The 25,626-nt window shown below is 44.9% G+C and overlaps 1 protein-coding gene across 1 annotated transcript in view; it reads right to left on the minus strand.

Moving 5' to 3' along the window:
• Window positions 1-25,626, minus strand: part of Kcnq3 (potassium voltage-gated channel subfamily Q member 3) — a gene marked incomplete at its 5' end in the record, with an annotated part of 298,267 nt that overhangs the window by 27,415 nt on the left and 245,226 nt on the right. The window contains 7 exons of the mRNA XM_010629624.2: window positions 7,355-7,381; window positions 11,996-12,090; window positions 13,353-13,448; window positions 14,731-14,841; window positions 16,219-16,374; window positions 20,735-20,907; window positions 25,269-25,395. Of these exons, the coding sequence (XP_010627926.1) occupies window positions 7,355-7,381; window positions 11,996-12,090; window positions 13,353-13,448; window positions 14,731-14,841; window positions 16,219-16,374; window positions 20,735-20,907; window positions 25,269-25,395 (785 nt within the window). The remainder of the gene's footprint in view (window positions 1-7,354; window positions 7,382-11,995; window positions 12,091-13,352; window positions 13,449-14,730; window positions 14,842-16,218; window positions 16,375-20,734; window positions 20,908-25,268; window positions 25,396-25,626) is intronic.

Genomic DNA, 25,626 nt, shown 5'->3' on the forward strand with positions numbered 1-25,626 from the left:
CTACAAATTCCATCCAGTTCTCCAGGACTATTCAGGACCTGACACAAAGCAGGGTTCTGTATGCTCAACTTTTAGGTTAGGGAAGGAAGGAAGAAAAGAAGAAAAAAAATGGAGGAACAGAGAGACAAGGAAAGGAAGGAGAATGGAATGGATGGAGGGAGGGGAGAGAAAAGTATATTGCAAAATCAAGACTCAAACCTACATCTGTCTGGCCCCTGGGTAGGTTCTACACCATGGAGAAATGACTCTGGGCACAGAAAACAGAATTACGGATGCCAACTAGGGCACTAATAACAGTAATAAAAAGAAAACCCTAAAGCGTTACTTATCACAGTACTATTCTAAGCAACTAATTATTCTCACAATCCTGGGAATAGGTGGTCTTATTATAACCATTACATCCACGAGGAAAAGAGCATAGCTTTCAGTAATGAGCCCCAAATCACCGAGCCACTATACAATGATCTTTAACTTGCAGGGTCTCACACAGAAAACCAACATAGTCTACTCCTGCTATTGTGGCCCAAAGTTCACATCACACAGGAGCTGATGTGGGTTGGCCTAGCCTGCCTTCTAATGGTGAGGGAGTTTGGCTTGGTTGGCAAATTATTCCGAGGGATTAGCTGGACTAGGGAGCAGTAGGGAGGTTACAGAGGGAAGAGGGAGGCAGGGTCATGATTGAACTGGGTGCTGGGCTGGAGAAGGAATCACATCATGATGGTGAAATAACCCTCATGTGTGAATATGGTTCTCTCTCTTTCGGACAGGTTTGCAAAATTAGTTATGCTGGGTTCAGTGGCCGTTTGGTCTGGGTCAGTGAATCTGAGAACCTGTGAACACGGTTCTAGGACATTTGCATTTGGTGCTCTGAAGACACTGACATATCTAATCTCAGAGTGGAGAACAGAATTTTTTTTCTCTGTTAGTCTACTAAAAATTATTTTCTCCATGTATCCATATCTCCTGTACAATTAATATACTACTTTATCAGCACTAAACTCTAGTAAGCTTTTACTACCTGCCTCTTTATATTTATAGCTCCCATCTGGCCAGCCTGTGGGGTCAGTACTGTAATTTTTCCCATTTCCCAGATCATGACTTGGGACCCAAGGAGGGTGCATGAGTTGTCCCCAAACCACACAGCGAGTAAGAGGAGGAGCCAAGTTTTGATGCGTGAGAGTTTAATTCTAATGTCTATTCTCACTGCATCCCTATTTCTATGACTACCTCCTAATTCTACCACTTGATTATTTTACATCCCCAGGGACAGAGGAGACAAGTGTATATATCTAGAGAGGGCCAGGCAGACACAGGGCCAAATCTCAGCCTCTGTTTGACTTATTTCACCTCTGAGTCCCAGGACCCCATTGGTGTGTGGCTATGAAATATAACCCTCTCATACATGTCCACCTCAGATTTATGTGTGCTGGATCTGCTGACATAGCTTCCTACCATATGCAAACTAATGGTGCTTGCCTATGTTGGATACAGAAGGATGACTTGAGTTCTCCAAATAAGTTCAAAACCTAACCCAGGATCCTTCAATGTGACCTTTGCAGGTATAAGCAAATTAAGATGGGCTTATTTTGAGATAGGGTAAGTACTTAGTCAATGATTGGTGTCTTTATAAGGGAAAGGAGAGGGACACACACACACACACACCACACACCACACTCAGTGGGAAAAAGACCATGTGAGTGCAAGACAGGAATTGCAGTGATGAATTGCGGTTCCTATAAGCTAAGGAACACCAAAGATTGGCAGTAACCACCAGGAAGAGGCAAAGAAGGAAGAAGCATCCTCCCCCAGACCCTTTAGAGGGAGCATGGTACAGCCGACATATTGATCTCAGACTTCCAGACTTCTGAGGAGTGAGAGAATACATTTTTGCTGTTTGCAGTAATCTGTTACGAAAACTATAGGAAACACTTGAGTATCCACGAAGGACAGCGGAGGAGATGAATGAGTCTGTTTTCAGGCTTTTTAGAAATAAGTTGGGGAGCTACAACAAAGTCTGACATGCTAAGGAATGGAATCACTATGATGAGAGAAGGCTACATGAAGTGTACAGAGGGTGGTCTTTTCTCACATCTTTGTAGTCCTAAAAATGCAACTTTGACACTTGTGGAAAAATTGACACGAAGCCTTTTGCCCTTTACTGGCTTCTCCTTGTGGAAGAACGTAAATTACTTGCTGGGATTACAGAATGTATGCAGAAGCCACTGGCCACCCTGTTTTGATCAGGCAGGTCCTATCTAAGCAGCCAGTGTTCACATGTGGTCATTGATCCTCCAACTCTCCCTGTGCTATGAATCAGACAAGACACAGCCCAGGACAGACTTGGTGTGAAATACTATGATGACCTTTCACCCGCTAAAGACAACCTCCCTTTATTTAGAAAGCATAACTTAATACATTAACACCTATGTCTATGTTCCAATTGATTCCTAAATCAGAAGAAAGGGGTGTTAGAAATAGCCTCACTCACCCAATTATTAGAAAAAGAATATGGCAACTAAATCTTCAAGATAAGACAGAAGTCATTCTGCTGAATTGTTCCACATCTCCCTTCTGCATGCCCTGTAGCCTGGGCCAGCATCACAGGCCCTGGAGGCAGGAGAAGAAAGTACTAATAACTGGAATGACATTCAAACCTTTTGTTTTTCCCTGGGTAACAATTTTCTCATCGGTAAAATTGGGGGTTTGGATTAACTGATCTCTAAATTCTTGTTCACCTTTAATAGCCACTGATTCTAGGGCACGGAAGGTGTTTTACTGCCAATATCACCCACGACTGTGAAACTAATCTCAGTGGCCAATATCATGGGGAGAAGGCAGAAAGGAATGGTGACATCTGAGTTCCTACTCCTTTACTCCACAGCAGACCCTGGATCTGTGCCTTTTTTTGCTATTACAACCTCCTGTTAGCTGTGTGAGCCAAGAAAGAGAAGAAAAGAAAAACAAGCCAAGGAGACACCCAGAGCGACTGATGAAGTCATGGTTTGCAGCAACTCTGGGAATTAGCACAGTTGCTGGGACCATGAACTATGGACCTAGATCAATTGGATCTGATTCCTTCTCTTGCTCCTTTTTGAGCTATCTGACTTTCTACAACCACTTACCTCTCTGCACCTCAGTTGCTGATCTAGTGGATGACAAGTAAGAATAGTATCCAGTTTGTGGGGTGGCTATGAGGATTGGAGGTGCTGAGCACTATATCTGGCAAACAATAAAGAGTCTTTATAAGTTACTGCTGTCATTTTTGAATTCTTTGATCCAAAGAATGATTCTCTACTAAATCTGACAGTTCCATAATGAGAAAGACATATTCACAAGATAGGAGAAAATAAGGCTTTCTGGGATACTGCTTTCCACTTTCCAAAGACAAATAAGAGTCTCGAAGGCTGTTGTTTATACCGAATCATTTGAAAATAAGATTGAACAACTGGTCTCAAGGAAGCAATTGTTGTTGACACAGTTACATGTGTTGAGAATCCGAAATATCTTAGTTTCTTCCCAAAAGATGTCCTAAACTATCAGCACTGATGCATATCTACTGAATACCTACAGCCAGTACTCAAGATGATGGCCTAAACTCAAAAATAACAATCTTATCTGGCACAAGCTATAGAAAAAATAAGGTTCAGTATAGTTGAGTGTTGGTGTTCTTTAATGCAATATTATTAAGAATTTGAAATTTTCTGCACAGAATGTGTGCTCCTGAGGGACAACTATTGTTTTTATCAGCTTGATGTTTCATTCCTGTCCTTTGGGAGAAAAAAGAATTTATTCTTCATAGGGGCCAGGGATTTAGCTCAGTGTTTTGGTGGCCTGCCTTGGAAGCGCAAGGAGCTGAGTTCAATCCCTGGTACCAAAAACAAACAAACAAAAAAAGAATTTATTCTTCCAACTTCAACCAAAAGACTCTAATGGAGGCTACCAGCCAGACTATTTTACATGTGTGCTCACCCATTACAACTTGTGGAAATGTGGACCAGGAGCATGTCAGCAGTGGCCTATGTTCTCTGAGCCACAGAGTCTGTCCAAGGTGTGAGTATTTGAGTGAATCAGGGAATTTTTCATACTTCCTTGCAATTTTTCAAACTTATATTTATGAAGAATAGGTAGAAAGAAGAAAGAAGATGTATTTGATACTGTTGGCATACACAGCTCCATCATTATGGAGAAAATCAGTAGAGAGAGAGAGAGAGAGAGAGAGAGAGAGAGAGAGAGAGGGAGATCATCATTGAAAGAAAAAACAGAGAGGAGTGATAAAGAGAGAAAACCCAGCAGAAAGATCTCATGCTTGTGTCCCAGGGTTCCGACCCTCTCTAACAGGTGTCTCTGTGAGTCACCACATTTCCTCCTTAGTATGAGACAGTACGAGACATAACACTATAAATTGGGTTCCTGACACTTGTAGAATGAAGAGTTTTCCCAGCCATCAACCCCTCACCCTTTCATCCACCAGAGACACGGCCACTGGCGAGATACTGAAGTAGCAGCCTAAGAGAAAACAAGTACACAGGTATGACTCCAGGCAACGAGCTGGGGAACATAAGTCAGGCTGTCAATTAAGTGAGTGAACCACTGTGGTCTTTGAGACAAGGCAGGATGCACTGATACACCGGATGTGAGATCAGTGCGAGCACAGATGGCAGCAGATCGTACTGAGAACCGACCCTAAACTCCACTACACTTTCGTTGCAATCCATTTCCCTAATAAAATCTCCCACCAAAGGGAAGTACACAAAGTATTTTTAAAAGCACATTTTGGGCCATGTACAAATTGATAACTGTGCAGTAAGTAAACTCTGGCGAATCCCAACCCCTTTTGGAAAAAAAAATAATGAATAATTATTAATGGCATTCGTTTGGGACTGCATATAAGTGAAATGTGTCCTGCGTTAGGTGCTTCTCCATCTGTGGAGGAGCTGGGCTTTCTGTCTGTGAAGTCTCAACATCTCTGTCTCTTTGCTGGGGTGTCCCACAGTCAGCTTTGTTTATTTTCTGATGAACTTGTCTGTTAATTTGTGCAGTTGCCTCAGTTTTAAATTTCATTCTCACTAAAGGAAGGACCCACAGCAGCTGTGATGCATCCATCCACCGACCCACTCATCTACCATCCACTTTTTCACTACATTAATATCTATAACAAGTCAGCTACATGCCAGGCTCTCTTTTGGTGACTTGAAGTCTCTCACTCTAGGGGAAGAGACAGATAAGAAATATATTATATTAGGTGATCGTCAGTATCAGCATTAGCAAGGGCTTGGCAGCAGGATCAGGGGATAGAGACTGACAAGCATAAATGGAGGGTCAGGGAAGGTCACTTTCGGGAGGTAGCATCAGGCAGAATCCCAGAAATTAGTCATGTATGCAGACATGCGAGAAGGGAGAACAAGTAGAGGACTGTGCGTCTGTTGGATCCACTGTGCTCATCCTGCACTCAAGGACAGCAAGGAGGATACCAGCCACCTGTGATGCAGAGGGGACATGCCTGATACAGTAGAAGGAGAGTACAAGCCACCCCCGGGCACCACCTGTTTGGCAGAGGTGTAACTTACAGGAATCCTTGAGCTCAATTTCCTTGTAAATGAAATAGAGGTAGGATACTTCTATTTGGTCATTCTTTACGCACAGATATATATGGGGTACATCCTACATTATAGGCATAGTATTATCCTCAAGGAGCTTATATCCTGGAAGGGAAGAAGCCCTTCTGGGATTTAAAGAGTATATATTTATGGGCAAGTGGGGGGCTCTATTAGCAAATCTCTGAACCCTCCCTAAGGGTTACCACGAATAGCAGATAAGAAGGAGGTGTCAACTACTCTGCTCACATTGTTTATTATTAAAATAGGATGATGGGTAAAGTACTTCTCTAGTACCTAGTAAGCCCACAGTGAAAGATGGATCTTTTGTCTGATTAACTTGAAAGCCTAGACTCCTAGAAAGAAGCAGAAATCATCAAAGCCATTCTCTCAGTCATTGCAAGAATTCAGCTGGGTTTCTTGTGCCTCAATGTAAATCAAAGCTGCCAAAGGCAGCCCGAAAGCAACAGCTTTGTAAGGAGTTATATGCTTGAATTCCTTCCAGCAAGCTAACAAGTATTTTTTGTACCCCCAAGGGCACATCTGGATCTGTTCAATCACAGACAATACAATTCTTCCCTCAGGTGCAAACAAACAAATATGTGGGCTGCCTATGCTAGAAGAAGGCAATAAAGAGAACTTCACATCTGACCAGGACAATTCAGCAGTAATAACAAAGCAAGAGCCACCCCTCGAAGAAGCCAGTTATAGGTGACAGAGGAACAGCAAGTATTGGCCTAAGGTACATGCACAGCACTAACCTTTGTCCAGGTACCTCCTCCTGCCTTAGGTAAAGAAGCAGGGTCCTCTCATGACAAGTCACTTTGCTTCCTCCAGGCCCATGCCCCATCTTTAGGCTGTGTAGCTGCACTGTGCACCCAGAAACCGGTCAGGCCCACCTGACTACTGGTCTGGTCTTGGGATATATATATATCTATATCTCAAATGGCATATATAACTGACTTTGCTCTTCTCAGAGGGGTGGGAGGCAGCCAACAGCTTCAACCCTGAGAAATCATGAAATAGATTTTTTTCTGCATCCTTAGCAGAGTGGAGGGTGCTTGACAGGGAGGACAGGAGCAAGTTGCACAATTCTTTTTTTTATGTAATAAAGGCCCTAAAGCTCAAGAGAAGAGATGCTGACAATTTGGATATGCTAATGAGAAGCTGTTAAGTACTTCCTTTAAGACAAAAGGTGAAAGCACAATAAGATATTTAAGAGAGAGAGAGAGAGAGAGAGAGAGAGAGAGAGGGAATATTTATATACCTTTCATTACAGGATATTGTTATAGCTGTTCTATTTCATTACTAGATGTTGTTATTAATCTGCTTTTGTGCCTACTTCCTAACTTAGCCTTTGTCAATTAGACTATGTATGTACGAGAAAAATCACAGTATTCCCAGGCTTCAGTACTCCCATCACAGCTTTACCTATCTACTGGGTCTTGAAAATGTCTTTGCAGATAAGTGGTGACTGCTCTGTTCTACTTTGGTTGAATTTTGTTCATGTCTATATAGAAAAGACAGTGTGGACATATACATAATTCAAAACCTGCCTGATCACAAAGGAATGAGAACAAGGAAAGCTGTGTTAGAAGTCCTGAGGCTTGGATCATAGAAGCTCTGGTGCTCATAGTTTGTGTGACATGAGTGAACCTGTCTTCTCTCTTGTGAGCATCATGGACACCCAGGGGCCATCCACATATGGAACCAACACGACACCGTGGTGCAAAGAAGGGGATTGATAATTAGACACTCACCTGGCTGCTGCCTCCAGCTGTTCTTTCCTAGTAGGAGAAGAGGGAGAGAAAAATAAACAAAGCATAAATGACATGGAATGGCTCCTTCCCGAGTCTGCTCCAATGCTTCTCTTAGAAAGTGATGGAGGAGAGAAGACCTCTAGGATGAGGTGGTGAATGTGGAGAGGAACCAAGGAGAGGGGCAGGCTTCCCCAGGCAGACTCAGCCCCCACCCACTTCTGCCTTATGGCCCTGCATTCTCTCATCCATTCACACCAAAAGTGGTTTGCTGAGCACCTTCTCTGCCCCAGGCCTCCTGCCTGGCTCCGAGGGTTTGTTGATTGTTGGGTGCAGACCAGGAAGCGAAAGCCTAAGAATAGGGCTGCAATCTGCTCTAGCTGGGTCGTATAAAGCAAGCTAATCAATCTCAGTGATAGCCTGACTCTTTTCAGATGAGGTTATGAGAAATGAAGTTAGTCCTTCTGCTTACCTCTTAGAACAATCTAAATACTAACTAAGGTAGCATGCAGGAAACCAGATCCAATATTATTTGGTCACCAGGATGACAACTGTATACAGCCCACTTCTGGTCACAGAAAGAACAAGTTCCAGGCACACAGTGGACTGTGTTTGGCTAAGTCACTTCTACCTCCTGGGCTTGAGTCTCCTTATCGCTGCTTCAGTTTTAATACCTAACATTCTCATAGCTGGCATAGACATAAAGCTATTTAAATTAAAATTAAACAAAATTAAACATTAATTGCCTCAGTTGCAACAGTAATAGTCAAATGCTCAGTAGCCACATGTGCCGTGTCCATGGATTTATGTTAGGCAATACAGCTATGGAATGTGTTAGGCTAAATGCAACTTCACTGTTACTTGTAGGGAACCAAGTAATGTACCTGTTCTTCTGTTGATGGAAAGCAACAGCTATCTAGTTTTAAAAATCTGCCTTCATCCTTGTTTTCACATAAGAATGTATGAACGGTCTCTACCCCAGAACCTCCCTGGCCTCAGATTTCTGCCACCCACTGTATAAATCCGTACATCCTTCCATAGACTACAGATCAGAAGCCTGGGATTTGGTCCAGTTATGCCTGCCATGACCTGTGTCTTCTGCAAGTTCTTGAACTTCTGGTGGGGGGTGTGGGGAGGAGCTCAGTTTCTCATATAAAATGGAGCTTAGACTCAAAACTCTGAACATCTTTGTAATTCAAACAAAGCGAGTTTATCATTTATGTCATAATTTGCAACTAACACTAAAAAAATGAAAAGTGGAAAGCCATCATTCATCTCTGCTGGCCTCAAGCATACATCTGCAAATTAGCAAAGGACTACACCAAGAAGGGAGTTCCGTATGGGCCCATTGCTTCAGATGGCTACGCAATTTCATCCTTCAAAACCTTTGCCAGAAATGTAAACTGGCCTACTGTGAAAACAGCCTGGCCATTCCTCAATAAGATAAACACAGAGATACCAATTCTCCTCAGAAGTATATACTCACAATAACTGAAAATGTGTCCACACAATGAAACGTGCCTGAATCTTTAAGCAGTGCTTTTTGTTTTTTGGTACCAGGGATCGAACTTGGAACCTTGCACTTGCGAGGCAGGCAGTGGAACCACTGAGCTAATTCCCCAGTCCAAAGCAGTGTTGCTCATCAGAGCTCAAAGGTGGGAATGTCTATCAGGTGATGAATGTATGAACATAATAAAGTATATCTACTGGAATATAATTCAACCATAAAAAGGAATACAATTCTAATACATTCTACAATGTGGATGAAACTTGAAATTTTATTCTAAGAGAAAGAAAGCATACATAAAAGACAGCACACGATATGATTTTGTTAGTATGTGACATATTCAGAATAGGCAGAACCACAACAGGAAGTGGATTAGTGGTCGCAGGGGCTGGGAGAAAGAAGGCCCTGGGAGTAACTGCTAATGAGTACAGCGCTTCTTTCCAGAGCAATGACGCTATGGTGGAATTAGTAATCGATGTCCTGAATATTTTCAGAGCCAATGAATTATCCACTAGAACAGGGTACATTATATGGCATGTGCAATCCTCTTAAGGTTGAGAAATGTATCCCAATAAAATTATTGTTTAAAAAGCAAAAGTCCTTTGGGAGGCAGGTGAGGACACCCCGGTGTACTGTCAGCTGGTTCTTTGCCATTAACATATGGTGTGGGCTGGAATTCAGGGACATTCTTTTCTCAAGGGACTGCTTTGTTTCAGAATGGTTGCTAAGTGCACTTCTCTATATTTTTGTCCTTGAAAAAAGAAGGAAAGAAAGAAATGTTTTCTCTTAGTTTAAAAGCCATTCCCATATCACAGCAGCTGTCTGAGGCACAATGTAGCCCTCTGAGTCCCTGACAGCTAGGACAATGCCTTATTTATAATAAATCAACCCAAAAGAATAGGCCCATTGCCAAGGCCTTGGGATGCTTAGCAAATGAAAATCGCCTTGATTCTGCATCCAGCCTGATTGCATTGCACACGCTCTTGTTTTTGAGTTCAAGGTCATTCTGTCTTCTTAAGGAGAAGCCACCTGCCCATGCTGCCCACGCCTTGCTTTGTGCTAGCCCAAGCTCCAAGCCCGCATCAACTTCCAGCCTGCAGTGTTTCTGCCCTTGGGTTTTTTTTTTTTATGTTCAAGTTTCATTATTTATATTACATTAAGCATATTACATATTTTATATGTGGTGAAGACAACTCCTATGCACTCAAAAAAATGAGAGCAAAAGGACGGTAGACTACAGACAATGATAATAATAATAATAGAATGTTGGGACCTAAGGAATGATATGCTTTCTATACAATATTCTGAATAATTAAGTCTAATAACAAGTTGGAAGTCTCAGGGAGTAACCTTGGGCTTACCTAATTATTGAACAGTTGATTCATCTTTACCTCTTCTATAAGTCATTCATCTCTTTTACTTATTCTTCAGATCCTCTCTCTCTGTTTTCTCTCCTTGGCCTACCACTCATTTCCTCTCACCCTGCGCTCAGCTCTCTTTTGCTAACTCATCTCCTTGCCTTGAATCTTGAGCTTGTCTGATTAATCTCCACTTTCCTTCTTCCCACCTTCCCTGAACATAGATCTGATTGTATCATTCTCTGGCTGTTCTGGCTTCTTGTCACCTTCAGAATCAGTTAAATTCCTTGGTAAGTGGCCCATGACCCTCCATGGTCCAGCCCAGTGCTTATAATTCAAGGGGCTCAAAAATGTTGAGAAGGTGGCTGTGCCTCCCACAGCCCATGAGAAGTAAATGTGCGGTGGGAATTCAGGTGGGAGAGATCAACAGGACTGGTCTTATGGGGTCCTGACGTTCATCATGAAGTTTTAGATTTTAGTCTGTGTCATACTCATCCACTGGAAGGTTTTATTCAGGGAAATAGGTCAACAGAACCCAAATTGCTTGGATTTGCTCAAATCTTTACCACTATCTGGTGATGAGCATACAAGGGTAAACTGAGGCAGCTTCAAAGTCTGGTCACCAAAGAGCAACTTATTCACTCTAGGTCACGTGCTGGCCCATTAAAATGACACACTTGATAGAAATGCATAGGAGCAGGCCCCAGCCCAGAAGCAAACCAACTGTCCCTCTATGCTTCCTTCCAAGGGTTTTAGGAGTCAAGCATTCTACCCACACACTTAACAACCAAGCTCAGTATCTAAAATCCACAAAGGAATGGTCTGCTTTAGAAGCTCATGGGAAGAGACAGGGCTTTGGACTGACATGGTCAAAATGTCCAAAGTTTCAGAGCCTCGGTTCACTTATCTGTGCGTAGAACCTTATAACATCGATCTCCAGCCTGTCTCCAAGTGGGCACTGGGCCATTGTGTCAGTCTCCTCAGGATGGGGATGTGGGGAGTTCATATTCAAGATGGTTTTATTACCAGCCCTCCTGATAGATGCTGGATCTGCATTTTCAAAATATTCCCTCCATTTTAATGGGCCTTACGGTTTAAGAACCTCTGACTTATCTCATGGGATACCTGTAGAATCAAATAAAATAAGAACTTGGACACTTGGAACATGGATGTGCAACACACATTAATTTCCATCTCTCTTTTCCTATATGCTAAACATAGGAAGAGGTAATTTTTTTCAAGGTCTTCAATTCCATCTTTCATTGCTGAGAACACAAAATAGCATCCCCAGGTCTCCAGATGATTTTTCCTGCCTTTCTCTTCCACCTTCCCTTTTCTGAAGCCCAGGGTGGTCTCTGAGTTCAGGCTATAGCCATGTTGGGGGAACACCCAAATTTCTAGGATATCTGATTATGCTATTCCTGTACCTTCAGCCTCTAGTCCTACTCATACATCAAGTGGACCTTTTGTTAACAACTACTTCACTCAGTCAAACAGGTAACATCTGATTGCATACTGAACTCACTTGGTGTGGGGGCTCATGAAATACTGATATTTGGGCTTTAGTCCCTGGGACTTTGACTTAATTAGCTTGGAGTGTGGCCTAGGGAGCAAGCTTATTTTAAACTCTTAGGTGGTACCACACGATGGAAAGTATTCTCCTATTTCCCTGAATGACATCCTGCAGGAAACCTTGAGGCCATGACTCCAGTACAAAGTACACAGACCACAGGAGGGAAGGTAGTCACAGCCTGAGCATTCAGAGAAGTGGGCACTTACCTGAAAAATGGAAAAGAGACAACTGATTCATAGAATCTCCAAGTTGCCACAAGGTCAATCCTGTTGGGGTTGGTAGCGTAATACCTCCAGGCAGCCTGAGAAGAAAAGAGGGGCAGAGAAAACGTGGTATAACCTGATAAATGCTTATGCCCTTGATTCCTATGGATTTGAGAGTGCCCTGAACTACCACTCAGAGACAATGAGGTTCCTGCTTTGTTGTGTCTCCTTTGGGCAAAGAAACTTCCTGACCATTTTGGAATTGGTGTTGTCCTGGGCAGAGGTTAAGAGAGATGAGCTGGAGTGGAGAGAGAGAAAAGGCTATAAAATCCTTGAAAAAATATTTCTAGAATATTCTCTTTCTAGAATATTCCCAGAGTCTTCTCAGTTAGGTAAGAAAGCAGACAAGGTCTTTTGTGCCACTTCTGGGTACAAAGAGTACCTGGGGAAGAATGCTTGGATCCTAATGTGCTAGAAGCTCTGGGATGTTCTGATGTTTTGGGGTCTGGAAAGGACAATGGGACTGACTCAGAGATTAAGACTGGCCTAGAAAGTTAATATATAGGATGCCATCATCTACCAGGCTATGTCAGACCCACAGAGACACCCACCACAATGGATACAAGCTCACAAGTAGACGGCATTCAAATAACTACAGATGGCACACAATTTTCCTATTCACTATGCTCTCACGCTCCCAACAATCCATAAAGTCATGAGGCAAGTATTCCTTGTGAAGTGTAAGGAGGAACTCTTTGGCCCTGTCCCTAGACCACAGAAGGGGAGACAGGGTGACTGACAGTGGGCAGTTGCTCGGAGTCTACTGGTCCTCCATCATTATCTGGGTAGGACAAATGGGCAGCATGGCTCATTATTTTTCACTAAGAAATATCTTCATCTTTCAGATTATCTGTCTTTGGCAGACCTGAAGAAACAGCATTTCTCTCTGTAGCTTAGTGGCTAAGCAACAGCACTGTGGGCTGACTCTCTCTACAGGTCTCTAGGTCAGCTTGGGGTAAGAAGCAGAATAAGAAGGAAGCCTGTACGGCCACAGGCCTAAGCAAAATTCTCTACTCCAACATTAGTAGGAAACGCTGATGAGCTCATCCCTGAGTCTTACATTTATTTATTTGTTGGCCTAGAACATGGATGGGACAATAATAAGACACACACAGGTCATTTGGATAACCATGGCTATTGCTCATAGGAACCACAAGTATGCATATGCAAGCAGGGCCACTCCTGCCTGGGTGTGCTCATGCATGTGCATACCGCACACACACACACACACACACACACACACACACACACACACACAGCATTGTAGGTCCCATTCCAGTGTATTTGCAGACAGCCAGACCTGGATGAGCTCAGCAGCTGGCTTCCTCCTTTTCTCAAAGTGCTTCTGACGGTGCTGCTCCTGCACCTTGAGCGCCAGTCCTGATCCCAGGATGCCCTGGGGAGAAAAGCCAGACCATAGTCAGCCCCACCATACTCCCCGCAGCACCTCAGCCCCACTTTCAAGACAGCAGCAGGTGATGAAGGCCTCAACGGCTCCATAATGACAACATTACATGAAAGGGGGAAGAGGGAAAGATCCTTCCTTCTTGAGATGGTAGGGAGCTTGGAAAAGTGGAATAGCCTGAAGTCAGGAAGGCCTGGTATCTAATCCTGACATCCCACCTTGAGATCCTGGACAGGTCTTTCATCATGCTGAATCTCAGTTTCTTTCACAGGGCCATAAGATAATAGTACATCATGTAAGTAGTGAGATAATATATAGTTATTGTCTAGTATGTGGTATAGCACAAAATAGATGTTCAGTAAATGTTAATCGAATTTTAAAAATATTTTAACAGCTTGAACTGTCCCTTGGGACATGTACTATAGCCAAACTTTATAAGAATTGAGATCTGTTTTATTTTCCAGGTCAGACTTGCATGTGGATTAATTGGATAGAAGAACATACTTTTTGAGATGCAAGAGACCTAGACATAGTGCAATGTTCCCACATCTCTCATCTGTCTCACCCAAGAGAAAACTGAGATTCCATCACACATTTGAAGTCAAATAGCTTAGGAAAAGAGAGAAGGCAATGCTGCTGATGGAGGAAAACTGTCAACAGAAGAACAGTAGATAAAGGGGACAGCAGAGAGATTGCCTTTAAGAAGGTTCTTTTCATGCTCTGTAGTTAAGAGCCAGACTCTAGAAATGGCCAGAGTTGAAATTCCTCACTTTACAACCCAGAAAAATTTACTAACTCAATTAAGTCTCAGGTTTTTCATCTGGCAGTTGAAGAATGGAGATAAATCAAACAGCAAACTCATAGTGCTGTTGTGAAGATCAAATGAGATGACATAGGCAAAGGATTTGGTGTGATTTGTGCACATGGTGAGTTCCATAAGGGCCAGCCATTATTATTTGCTGTTAGTACCCTGAGCATGGCCTTGGGGAAGTTATTCTATCATATGCCAAGACTTCCTCTTGAGGGAAATGTGCTTTTTACATATGGCACACATGGAAAGGACAAAAGAAGGGAGTTTCCATGTATGAAGAACCTGCCCTGTGCTGGGTGCTGGGAATACAGGGATGGAAGACAGAATCCCACTCCCTAAGGATCTGGATGGTCCGGGTGAGGCAGGCACAGATAGAGTTTAGAATTTAGAAAGTTGAGGCTGGAAAGTTGAGAAGGGTCAGGCAGTGAGGGGTCCTGTCTGGCACAAGTCAAAGGTACTTACTGCTGGAAGAGCAAAAAAAGAGACACCAATTAAGGAGAAGGTGGCAGCGATCAGACGGCCTTCCCACGTCTTGGGTGTTTTGTCTCCATAGCCGATGGTGGCCAGTGTGATCTGAGAACAGAAGAGTTCAGACATGGGATTCCGGGAAGAGGAACTCGACCAGTTGAGTTCCACCTCTGAGCCTCTGTGCCTACTTAGGTGCTGGTCCCGTTTATAATGAGATCCCCAGGGGAGAAAAGTACCAAGTGCTAAGTAACTTATCTGGGAGGACTGGGAAAACAGCCTGCTTCTAAGTTAAGGATTTCTTACCTATGGTCAGTAAACAACTCCCACAATTGCGATCATGTTTATGTGAGAATATATTCATTTGTACATGTACGGTTTGCCCTCTACTTATAGGTTCTGTGAATTTAACCAACTGTGCGTGTAAAGTATTTGGGAAAAAACGCAACAAACTAGCAATATAATAAAAAATTAAACAAATAAAATACACATACCAATAATTTTCACGTTTACATTGTATTAGGTATCATAACTAATACAGAGATGATTTAAATACTCAGGAGGATGTGTGCAGGTCCTGTGCAGATGCCTTACAATTTACTTCAGGTGTAGTGACTACTGGTGGCCTTTGCTGTCTGTGGGGGATGGGGATCTTGGAACCGATTTCCTGTGGATACTAAGAGATGACTGCATTTGTAAAGGTGTGATTTTTATGTGTGGCTATTTCTATGAATTGTGCTTCTGTGTGTGTTTGTATAGACTGTGCATGTACGTGTGCAAATCTATGCAAGTGTCTGTTCTGGTGCATGTAGTATATTCCACTGTGCGTTTACATGTTTATGCCAACAGTACCCCTGTTCAGGAGCACATGCACCTGTCTGTGGAGAACAGGACAGACAGACTACAGGTAACTGTGGTCTCTGGAACTGAAAAAATCTGCCTTAAAATATTAGGGCAAATGCTCTAATGTCTGAGAAACCCTAAATTAGTAACTTAATTTTTCATGCCTCAATTTCCCCATTTTTTAAAAGGAGTCAGAGCTTAAAGTATGTTAATAAATGTGATAAGCTCAGAGTTATTCTCTGGACAAAGTGAGACTTAATATATGACAGCTTTAATACCTTGTCGGTGGAGGGCTATGACACAGGTCTGTCTCATCAGATCTGTATGCACATGTAGGTATCTGCCACCGTGTTTGCACATGTAGGGCCTGCCTGATAACAGCCTATGGCTAATAACACAAGGTCCTTCAAAGACCACACAACCAGACTGTAGAGAGCTCTGTCTTCCTACAGCACTGTGAGAAAGTCCATTGTGGGTACACGACCTGTGGTGGGAGTGTCCTGTCCTTAGGTAGAGGAGGTCTCCCACCTCTGATCACAGAGTACAGTTGCCTGCCTGACGGTGCCCATACCATGCCCCCCTACCTCTCTCTGTTTCTAACAGTCAGTCCCTCCCTGCATGGCTGCTTTCCAGATGACTCACCAGGCCCCACCAAAGGGCATCTGCATAAGTCTCAAACTCCTCTTTCATCTCCTCTCCTTGTGCATCCACTTCCGGCACATCTTTCTCAACCAGGTAGACAAGAAATGAAGAAAGGATGAGGGTCAGGAAACCGATGTACCAGGCAGTGATGAGTTCCTGGAAGGGTCATGGAGGGTGAGGGAAATATTCACCGGGAAGTCACTGGGTGCATACTGGAGCCAAAGACCCCAGAGCAGGGGTCCAGGTTTACTGGTAGATGACAGACTTTTCTACGTTCTCACCTTCTGTCACTATAAAATGGGATCGAGATCATGGGTGTTACTCCAAACACCAAGGAAGGGGCAAATGGATGGCTTTGGAAGAAGAGGTTGACGTTTTGTCAGGGAGATCTTGGTATCCAGTTCAAGAGGCTTCATGGGAAGGTGAGAGGTCAGGAGGGACTGGCAACTGCATCTGAGGTAAAACTCAAGGCTCAGGAGTCTTGGTTCTCTGCAGTCCCCTACCCACAGCAACGATAAAGCTCAGTCATGCAGAGAGAGCTAGTAGGCAGGACCCAGCCCCACTGCCAATTTACTGACCCTGGACAAATTATCCCGTCCTCCACAGCCCCGTATCCTCATTTTAAAATGAAGAGACTGGACCACAAGGGACCTGAAAATGTCACAGGTACCACAGTTTTTATATTAAATGATTCTGTACTAATACAGAGCATATGTGACACATAAAACATGATTTCATGGATATTATCCCATGATAAACTGGGAAAATGGGTAGGCACACAAGAGTCAGTTGATTTAAAGGAAAAATGGTAACAGGGAAGCAAAGATTAGCAAAGCATGGAAGTTTCCAAAAGCCTGATGGAGACAGTCCCTACCGCCCTTTCTAGCTGCTACTTTTTCTATCTCTTGTTTCCTCCAATGTCATTAGCGTGGTGGGCTAGGGGGAAAGAGTCACAAAGAAAGACAGTCAAGATTAGAGGTGAATGCAATTTGGAGGTGAAGCCCACTCGTCCCACTGAATCGCCTCAGAGTTGCCTTGGTCCTGCTGGGTCCTCCCCATGGCTGCCCTCTGGATCCAGGAATCACACAGACAGCACTGACTTCCGCCCTCCCCTGCAGTAGGGGCCAACTGAAGGCCTCTGACCCTCCTTGGACTCATGCCACCTTTACTGTGTCCCGTCTGGGATGTTTGCTCCCCAGTTAGAGAAAGGTTAGCTGTAATGTATGCATTCACTGTTTTTTCAGTCTCCATCTCTAACACTTCCTTATTGTGCTTGGTTGTTCATGGGCCTTGGCCTTCTCCCCAGCACCACTGCACAGGGCACTCACTGGTGTGAGTTTATGCTACATCACAGAGCATGGTTTAGTCATCCTGAGAACCCAGCCAGCCACTCTTCTGAGAGAGGGTCTGCCCTGCAGGGGTCGAGAAGGGGAAGGTGAATGGATGTCCATCCTTTCACTGTGGCTGTCTGAGTGTGAGCCTCTTGTTTTGCAGAATGTGGGTGTATGGGTATGTTTGCCACGCTCTCCTGCCTCCAGGGCAAGTCAGAACTTTCATCTGGTGCTATACTAAGCAAGCATCCATCTGCTCACATGTGAACAGATAAGCCAGATGCACTGGATTATCAGGACAGGCATAATGGGGCCCCATTCTGTGCTTTGCAGTCATTTAAAATGTTACTCAAGGTAATCTTGACTCTCCAGAATTTTTGTTAGTAGCTCTGTGGCAGAACTGGAATCCTTCATATGCCAAGGCAGGCTGGGGCTAAGGCACTGGGGTCCAGCTGATGAGGTGAAGTGTCAGTAGCACATTCCTCCTTCCTGTACCGTAAGTGCATTCTGCTGGATGTGCCTGCCTTGGTGACTCACTCAGGTTCCTTCTGAAGACAGATGAGGCCAGTCTGGCACACATCAGGATGTGCAGGAGCAAGATATTGATGTCTGTGTGGCAGGTAGCAGAGACTGAAGGACTTTCTTGTTCTGGGAGCACAGCCTTTCCTGTCCCATCAACTTGGACTTCCCAACGTTCATCTCCGAGCATTGTGCAGAGTCAAGCATAGAACCCAGCCTGCTGCACAATCCATGGAAGGAGAAATGAATGAGCACATGCCTGTCTTCCAGGCCTTTGGGGACACCCCCTGGGAGCTTCCTCTCAGCTCTGGCAGCCAGGGACTTCAGAGTACTAGTACTATACACTTTGGAGGTCAGCAAGAGCTCCATGAATCTAGGTCTTGGAGCAGAGAGCTTTGCCTTCCCCTCCCTGAGGAAGAGGTCCTGCCTTTGTTTTGGGACTTGGCTATACTATGAGCCTGTCTTTGCTCAGGAATTTCACCACCAACCTCCCAGGTCTCCTAGTAATTGTGCGGTACATAGCAGATTGTGGGATCTGTTTCTGTCTGCAGGAGAAAGGACAAGGACCTGAAGCAGCCATTTTTAGCTCAATTTCCATCAGAGCTGCTAATCAGCTCCACTCTGCAGACACAGGGCTAAGGCTGAAGCTGGGAAGGAGCCATGAGCCTGTGTTCTTGTAGGAGGCGAAGTGGAAGGTCATGGGAAGAAAGCATTCTGGGAAGAAGGCTCCGGCGGACTCTGAGGCCAGGGTAGCATGACAAGAGAACGAAACATTTGTGGCAAGAAACTGCCTTGTAAGGTGAAAGATTTCTAGATATTTTAGGTTTTAATTAATTTAATTTACACAGCTGTGCACTGCAGGATAATGTTTTGCCGAAGAAGGGACCAGATACATGATATTGGTTTTGCAAGATTCTACTACCTACTGACACCACAGCCTTCTCAGAGTACAAGCTATGATGTTTGCACAGGGACAAAATCACCTAGTGGCACATTTCTCAGAACATATGCCCACAATAACCAATCCATGAAAGTATATTTATTAGTAAGGTCTGTGAAGAAAAGTACATTTGAAATAATAAATTCTCCCATTGGTGAGCTTCTAGAGCTTGCCAGGACTCTAAACCCACCTTTGCTCACATCAACAGCTGGAAGGATTCATATTTAACTGCTGGGAAAGCTCATTAAATTAGGATGGCAACTTTAAAGTCTTAGATTGGAAAGTGGCAGAGCTGAATTCTAAACAGAGTGCCTATCGGATCCCTAAATTGTATGTATTCTACTGTAGGATGCTACCTCCCAGGAAACATTCCCCAGCACATGCAGGTGCATCTGAGATACAAGGAGCAGGAATGTGTGGGTATGTTCTGGGGCTCTCCAGGTGGATGGAGATGGCCTGGTCATGTTAAACTTAGACGAGAAGCCCTGAATCACCTAAGGGGCTCACTTTCTCAGGTACAGACCCCCCAAAGCAGAGCCAGAGACAAGGATTTAGGTACATGTGGCTTATTTGTGATTACTGATAGGGTGGTCAGAGGGTTCTAAAAAAGGGGTGCCCACTATAACTGGCCCAAGAAGTGAGGGAGACAGCCTTGACTTAAACACCTGTAAAACACCTGTCCTGGGCTCCCTAACTGTCCTTTCTCCTGCACTGGCCTCATAGGGGCCTTTCCTGCCTGAGCAGAGACACAGAGCCTTTCTGCCATTCTTCAAGGCAAAGCAGCTAGGTCAAAAGCAAAGTGGCCCAAAGGCTTGGGTTAGCAGCAGAAAGAAAACACAGGGAGTTCAATAAATCCAGACAAACCGGATTCTCGTCATCTGGGATCCATTCCTACTCAACCTAGAAGGAGACAAGGTTGAGTCCACTCCTTCTTTCTGGGGGAGCTGAATGAACACCAGCATGGCCATGAACAAACCAATGGACGTGGGCTCAGAAACTGCACTACCTGGGTTGTGTTCTACGGCATGACTTTGGGGGAAGTTCCTTTTTCCTTCTGCATCTGGTTTCTTATCTGTGTAAAAATGGTAATAACAGTGCTCAAGTCCTGCATGAGCTAGTGTACATTAAACACTAAGATCCCGCTGTGTTTTGGGCTTTACAAAACAATAGCAACTGACCGATTTTGAAGAGTGGGGATATTCTGAAAGTTCTTCATGGATCAATTCATTTCATCACACCAGCTCTTGGATTGTCATTGCCATCTGCTAAATATAGGACTCATGATTCAAAGATCCAAAGTGGTTCCAAAAATGATCCCCAGAGTCACACAGGTAGGTTTAGATTCAGATCAGCCTGGGTGGAGCCCAAACCTTTCATCCTATCTCAGGCTGCCTTAAATGAGCTCACTTCATCCTCTCACATCTGGTGGTGGAGGCGTCATCACCCCTACTTGGAAATGAAGAGACCGAGAGACAAACAGGTGAGTGACTTGCACAAAGTGATTTGCATATGGTAGAGCTGGGACCTAAGCCCATGCATGGCTGTTTGTCTGCATCACACCCACACCTGGTCCCTCTTCCTCGTCCTGTTCTTCTTCCTCATTGTCATTGTTATCAGTGGTGGCAGAATGACCGTCCTTGTGGACACTGTAAGCCAGGGTAGGTCATAAAAAGGCATGGATATGTGAGAGGACCACTCAGCCTTGTGGCTTCTCAGTGCCACTTACTTTGCTATGAGCGCAGATGGCTGAGCCCAGGAGCTTCCAGGTGCCGCCTCTCCGGTCCATCCGCAGCATGCGCAGAATCTGTAGGAAGCGCAGGCTTCGCAGGGAGGTGGCCAGGACATTGCCCTGGTTTCCCACAGCTACTACGGGCACAGAAGCAATCAGCACGAAGATGTCTGGGAAAAGAGAAAGAAAGTGGCAGAGAAAAGGGAGAAGAATGTCAGGTGAAGGCAACGCCGCTGTCACCAGTGGCAGAGGAACATGTGTCAAGCTGGGAGCAATGTGAGAATGGCTTTGTTGAATCTTGCCATTAAGCGTGCAGGATAATGGGGTTATTCTCTGGGGGCTGATGAGGAATCAGGAGTGCTAAATGTGGCCCTCTTGAGGCCACACAGCTAGAAGTGGTTGAGTTTGGACTGGACACAGGTCTGTCGTTCTCCAACACAAGTTCTTGACCCTGGAGCAGTTCCCCAAATCTCCCCGTATAGCACTTGAGACTCACTGTGAAATGAACTAAGGAGAGAGGGACCAGGACTGTTGAGACTGTGAAGGGGAAGCTGGAGGCCTAATGCTGAGACAGTTTTAATGGGGTTTCTACAAAGAACATCACCCGAGTCTAGAACTTGGACGCTGGTAATCTACTGGGAGATGATGCTGGAAAGCATGAGTGGTGGGAAGAGAGACAGGGAAGAAGAGACAAAACAAGCAAACAAAACAGGAAATGCTTGTAATGGGTTCCTGTCAGGTCCTTTGAACGTCCGAACGCCTCCTGAGGTCATCCATCTGGAAGGTGGAAAGTTGGGACACCAGTCCTTTCACTCATTTTTAGCTCGTTGAGGATCACTCCATACATTTTTGAGATGCACCGGCCTACTGACCTCCAGAGAAGGGTAGGGGGGTGTTGTGGAAAGATCTGAGCCCACCCTGATGTGGGGCACTCCTAGCAGGAAGTGACAGGGAGATGCACACTATGGCCAGGGCTGAAGTCTGAGATGGGCAAGGGGGTGGAACACTTCAGAAAGCGCCAGCTGGCTCCTGCAGTCAGTCTACTCTGGAAGGAAGGAGACCTGATTTCTCTCTACTCCCTTCAGTAGTGTACAGCACCCAACTCTATGATGTCCCCACTGTCCTGCAGAGGTGTAACCTGTAAAAAGGCCCCCATGGTCAAGGAAATTTGGAAATAGCTCAATTAACAGGAGTTATTTTGCTCCTGCTGGATTCTCAAAATCTTTAATACGCTAACATGCACCATGGATGTCAATTACACAAATGAAGTACAGACTTCCCCAAAATGTTTTTTTTTTCAAAAATCTTATTGAACTTTGTTTTAATGTGTCAAAGTTCTATGGCACTTTTGGCCAGGTTGTCTCCACTTAAAGTGCTGATTTTAAAAAGTAATGACTTAAAATTGCCACACACAAATGGTCCACAAAACCCTTCCATCTGAAAGTTTTAGGAAGCATTGTTTTCATCAGCCACTCTTTTGCTGCTGAGCCCAAATGGCCCATTGAGACCAGCAGCTCTGTGAGGTCCTTCCCCGAAGGAGGAGCACAGGGTGGTGGGTGTTAGGAATGACACTCACGGGGCTCCCTGAGCTTGGTGGCACACTGACCTCACCAGCTCCAGCAGCCTCCTTGCCCCCTGCTTTGAGGACAGAAGGGGAGTTATCTGTCTCATGTCACAAACAGCAAAAGGACCCAGAGGAATGCAGTCAGAGAAGCTCTCTGCACACACATATCAGTGAAAGGAGCTCAGCCAGATTTCAGGAATTTTGGGCCATCTCCTCACTCCTTGCTCCAGAATGGTAGTAATCTTTTTGATCAACTCAGTAAACTTCCAGCAGTATGAGCTCTTTGACATTTCATTACAGGGCAGAGCCAGCACTGACTTGGCTGGGGTGGCCCAGAATAATCATCTGGAGGTGCAGTCAGCTGCTTCCACAGCTGGGTCATTTCTGCTGCCACACATAGTACTGCCGTAATAAACATCTTTGAGGGACACGTTCTTGACTTTAGAACCCTCCCTGGCTCCATGAAGTGCTTCGCTCAGAGCTCCCTAGTACAGCCCAGCAGACCTTGCTTCAGTTGCAACACTGACTGGAGCAAAAGTGATAGCTTTGCCAGGTTGGAGAGCACCAGTTACCCTGGGCCCCATGGAGACAGCACCTGTGCCACTAGTGCTACAGATACCTGGTAAAGGCTTGTCAGCCAGATGAGCAGGTGGGGAGCTCAATCCAGAGCTCCACGCCATGCGGTTCCACTGGCATTGCCATCTTTTCCAGTGACATCCATTCCTTAAACCAAGGCATGTGAGCACTTGGCTCCAGCATGGTATCATCATTCCAAGGAGAAACTGGCCCAAGAGCCACTGTGTCAGAGTCATTGCTAATTTTCTAAATGTAGGTGCTAACTCCCTTAATTATTTCCTTGCATCTCTTCTGTGCTCCAGCAGCTCTGTGGAATCAATATTTCTAGCACTAGCAATTATTTGTTTCATACCCAGCGTGGAAGCCAGAAGGGGATGCTCCGAGGCCTGGACTATCTGGGAGATGCTAGCTTCAAGTTCACCATGCATCAGGAAGCAGCAGCCATCACAAAAGCCTGGTCAGCCTGACATGCACTTGTTATCGTGCTTTTGACGAAGTCTGTGTCCTGGGGAGTCAATGATACTTAATGCTTGTGTCAGTTTCCACAGGTGAGGCGGATGACACCCCTCACGAATGTTCAGCTTTCAGTTTACCCAAGACCCAGGCATACTTGAAGGAGCCCTTTCCGAGCTCAGCAGCCTCTTTCTCAGACCTGCCCATGGCTCTTTTATTGACTCCACCACATTTGCAGGTCACATGGCCAGTCATGGCGGCCCTGCCCTACTCAAGCCAATAATCTCAATGCTGTCTGAGTCCTTCCCCTTCCCATTATGACTTTGATTTGGGGCTGGTTTTCATAGCACCTGTGTTCTGATAGCAACTTTGTGCAAAAAAAGATGTTGATTACAGAAGTGTTTTTGCAAGAGCATCAGGGTTCTAAGGAACACACATAAAGAAATGTTTGTGGGAGCTCCTTTAGTCATTTGGCCCCTGAGAAATTTCTGGATGCATTGATGGTTTGCTGAGTTCATGGTGCTCTCTCACACCTCCGAGTGTTTGTTTGTTCTTGTCTCCCGGCTTGGAAAACATTAACTTCTCTCTAGGTGTATTAACAACAACAACAACGAAAAGACTCAACGTCTGGGTACAGATAAGCCTATTCCACTGAGCAGGTTTTTTAGTTTATCTGTGCAAAGCTATCCCCTTATAGTGCTTACAGAAAAAAGCAAAGCAAAACACAGCCCTCAAATGCACAGCACACGCTATGGACACAGTGCTCTGTGAGGACGGCAGAGCTGCTCCTGATCTAAAGTGGCAGGGTGGGAGGCTGCCTTGGAGGAGACGGCTGTGCTACTCAGGAACATGATCATCACCCTCCTGTCGAAGACAGAAAAAGTAGCATTGCTTTAGGGCCACACCATGGAAAAAGCTGAGATAAGTAGCGTGGAAATGCAGTCAAGGACAGCAGAAAAGGATGTGTGTGACAGCACAGTTCCAGAGGGCATTTAGTTAGTTCTTCCATATTTTTTCTTCTTTCTTTTACCCTCTTGCTTTTCTTCCCTCCCTCTCTCTTCTTCCTTCTGTGTCTACATCAGGTGTATTTGTATTAAAGCAGGCTCTTTTTTTCTCCTTTAGAGTGATCTGTCCGATGCTGGCCAGATGGAGTGTGTAGGTGTGTGTGTGCGTGTGTGTGTGTGTGTGTGTGTGTGTGTGTGTGTCAGAGTTGATGACGGATTGGATCCAGGTTCAAAGAGGTTCCTATCCAGAGTGGGACTCCCTGGCTTATGGCACTTGGACCCTTGATCCCGATAGAAGCATCTCCTAAATCATCCCATAGTACCAGGGCTCCAGCCTACCTACTTCTCCTTTCCTGGAGCCACCACATCTGGCTTTTCTGGTGTAACTTGCTGCATTTTCAATCCTACTCATCTCAACTGTTTCCATAAGGTTTCTGTTGTAGCAATGTCATCTTTTAATAAGTTGGTGCTTGTGATGATTAATTCTGATTTGTCAACTTTAAAGGATTAACAAATGCTCGGTAGATTATGGGAGCACACTCCTTGGCACATCTGGGTGGGCAACGGAGTCACAGTTTTGAGCACCATATAATGGTCCCAAGCCTGTTCCTCTTTAGCATTAGTCTCCTGCTCTAACCAGCTGCCATGAATTAAGCATCTTTGCTCTGCTCTACCTGTGTACCATGACTTTTCCACCTTGGAGCCCGTCACCCAGGGGCTGAACCCACGAACCAAATTAAACCTCTCCTCCTTTCAGTTGAAGGTGTTGAAAAACTAACACAGTGCTGCTGCTCTCCATGGAGGCAGTTTAGGGGCTGGGCAGCCTCCACGGTGCCGTGTGAGTTCCCATAACAGCTGCTTCAACCTTCCTCAGAGAAATAACACACCAGAGAGGAGATGCACAGGACCACGGGACGAGGGGTCCAGGGCTTACCCAGCATGCACAGGGGCTTCCGGGCAAACTTCAGTCGTCCCCGCCAGCCTTTGTATCGACAGCAACATCCGGCAGCCCAGATCCTTAAAGCAAACTCGGCTCCGAAGACGAAAATAGCAAATGTTTCCTGTGTGGCAGAGCATGTGGACCGATTAACAGGGACCCAGTTCTTGGGATCAGAGAGCTTTCTGAAGATCTGAAGAGCCGTGCTGTTGTTCTGGAGAGGACCCGGGAGGAGGGACAGCTGGTCAGCTCCATCCGGCCATAGGAGGCCCTGTCTTTGCTGACACTCTCTAACTGCTAGGACTTGCAAAGCGATACCTTGTTCTTTTTTTTTTTTTTTTTTTTTTTTTTTCCA

This window comes from Fukomys damarensis, unplaced genomic scaffold, assembly GCF_012274545.1.
Source record: "Fukomys damarensis isolate Sample0158 unplaced genomic scaffold, DMR_v1.0_HiC HiC_scaffold_5, whole genome shotgun sequence".
Classification (NCBI taxonomy): Eukaryota; Metazoa; Chordata; class Mammalia; order Rodentia; family Bathyergidae; genus Fukomys; species Fukomys damarensis.